This window comes from Montipora capricornis, chromosome 14, assembly GCF_036669925.1.
Source record: "Montipora capricornis isolate CH-2021 chromosome 14, ASM3666992v2, whole genome shotgun sequence".
In the NCBI taxonomy this organism is placed as follows: Eukaryota; Metazoa; Cnidaria; class Anthozoa; order Scleractinia; family Acroporidae; genus Montipora; species Montipora capricornis.
The window spans coordinates 29276721-29278953 of record NC_090896.1 but is presented as its reverse complement, the minus strand read 5'-3'; the positions used below and the strand labels follow the sequence as shown (position 1 = coordinate 29278953).

General features: G+C 45.4%; 1 protein-coding gene across 1 annotated transcript; it reads right to left on the bottom strand.

Annotated features, from left to right (window-relative positions):
- Positions 1–1406: 1406 nt before the first annotated feature.
- On the bottom strand, positions 1407–1715 carry LOC138031844 (high mobility group nucleosome-binding domain-containing protein 5-like). The gene has a single exon (XM_068879467.1). The coding sequence runs from the start codon at positions 1713–1715 to the stop codon at positions 1407–1409; it is 309 nt and encodes a 102-aa protein (XP_068735568.1).
- Positions 1716–2233: the final 518 nt, after the last annotated feature.

The following is a 2233-nucleotide window of genomic DNA, read 5'->3' as shown; positions in this document are numbered from 1 at the left end:
ACCAAGCTATCTTACACTGTAGTATATGCATCTGGCCTACTACCCCAAATATGCTCTCGGGCTTAGTACCAGTTAGGCTAGGGAACATCAACGCTGACATACAATATATAACATACAATGCGATATAAGCTAGTATATACAAAAATTCCATAAGAAAGGAACGGAAATCCTGAAAACTAGCAGAGCTGAACAACCGCTAACAAAACAAATGTGGTTAGAACGGAGGCCACAAAAACCCCTGTGGGGAAAAATGTTCAGGAAATCTGGGTAGGAACCATGACGCTAGCTCTAAGTGGTTAGAGGCCCATCCTACGAAGGCTTTAAAAAAGTGAAAAAAAATAGAACGGCCGATCCAACCAAGCTGAAAGGCGAAACGAACAAAGTAAATAACGCGGTTGGTTCTGAGGACTGGATGACATTCACGCGCTACCCATGATGCCCCAGCCTGGAACCCAGGCCTTGTTGTATCTCGTGCCGAGAAAATAGTTATTTCACCCTTATTCGCCTGCTCATTCTTCAGAAACAACATTTTCTTTTAGTTAAGAGGGAAACCGTAGTACCCGGATAAAAAACCTCTCGGAGCAAAGTAGAGAACCCGAAACTCAACTCACATATGACGCCGAGTTTGGGAATCGAACCTGTGCCACATTGGTGGGAGGTGAGTGCTCTCACTACTGCGCCATCCCTGCATGCAACCACTACGACGGTAGTTAGTGTCATGCGTCGCTAAAGAGTAGCTTACGTGTTTTGCAATTTGTCAGTTTGTCGAGTACAAAGGCGAGTACTATCGATATCATCCTGTCATTGAAATTTTCTGGGAAGTGCTTCTTGAATTTCCCATTAAAATTCCTAGGTATGTTAGTGGTTTATTTTATCCTTGAATTGATAAAAGAAATAATTGTGCATTTTAAATGGTCTTGGCTTTCACATGATTTAGGGCGAAGTCGAAATCGCTATCGCTCAAGCTAGGGAGCGTACGGTGGTGTGGATTGCAGGGATGGCCTGCCTCCTAACTGTGCAATTCTCTCTTCACTGACATTGGTCCAGAAACATTTACCACAATACCAGCCCTGCACCCCGCGGTTAAGGGTTTTTCAAATTAAAAACACTCAAAAAATCAAAAAACTGCCGAGTCTCTAACGCTATTGGACGTCTGTTATGTATAAAAATTACCCTTCGCCCCTAATCCTTTACCCCTCGCCGTTCACTCATCTTCCCCTTCTTCCTTCACCCTTTTCCCGTTTTTCTTCGCCCTTCTTCCTTCACCCTTTTCCCTTCTTCCTTCACCCGTCTTCCGTCACCCTTTTCCCTTCTTCCTTCACCCGTCTTCCTTCTCCCTTCTTCATTCACCCTTCTTCCTTCATTCACCCTTCTTCCTTCACCCTTCTTCCTTCTCCCTTCTTCCTTCACCCTTCTCCCTTTTTCCTTCGCCCTTCTTCCTTCACCCTTTTCCCTTCTTCCTTCACCCGTCTTCCGTCACCCTTTTCCCTTCTTCCTTCACCCGTCTTCCTTCTCCCTTCTTCATTCACCCTTCTTCCTTCATTCACCCTTCTTCCTTCACCCTTCTTCCTTCTCCCTTCTTCCTTCACCCTTCTCCCTTTTTCCTTCGCCCTTCTTCCTTCACCCTTTTCCCTTCTTCCTTCACCCTTTTTCCTTCTTCTTTCACCCGTCTTCCTTCTCCCTTCTTCATTCACCCTTCTCCCTTTTTCCTTCATTCACCCTTCTTCCTTCACCCTTTTCCCTTTTTTCTTCGCCCTTCTTCCTTCACCCGTCTTCCTTCTCCCTTCTTCATTCACCCTTCTTCCTTCATTCACCCTTCTTCCTTCACCCTTCTTCCTTCGCCCTTCTTCCTTCACCCTTCTCCCTTTTTCCTTCGCCCTTCTCCCTTCTCCCTTCACCCTTTTCCCTTCTTCCTTCACCCGTTTTCCTTTACCCTTCTTCCTTCTTCATTCACCCTTCTTTTTTCTCCCTTCTTCCTTCACCCTTCTCCCTTCTTCCTTTCCCCGTCTTCCTTCTCCTTCCTCCCTTCTCCCTCCTCCTTTCACTTATCATGACTGAATTTTTCTACTTACAACAGGCCAGTTTAATATTCTCAAACATGGACTGGAAAGTGGATAAAATAATTTGCGTCTGGAGAAGCAATTCTACACATCCGTTTTTCATGCTCGTTGCAGTGCAACCTTCAGAATACGAAACACGCCTAGTGATCGAAAAGCGATAACCAGCTGGATAC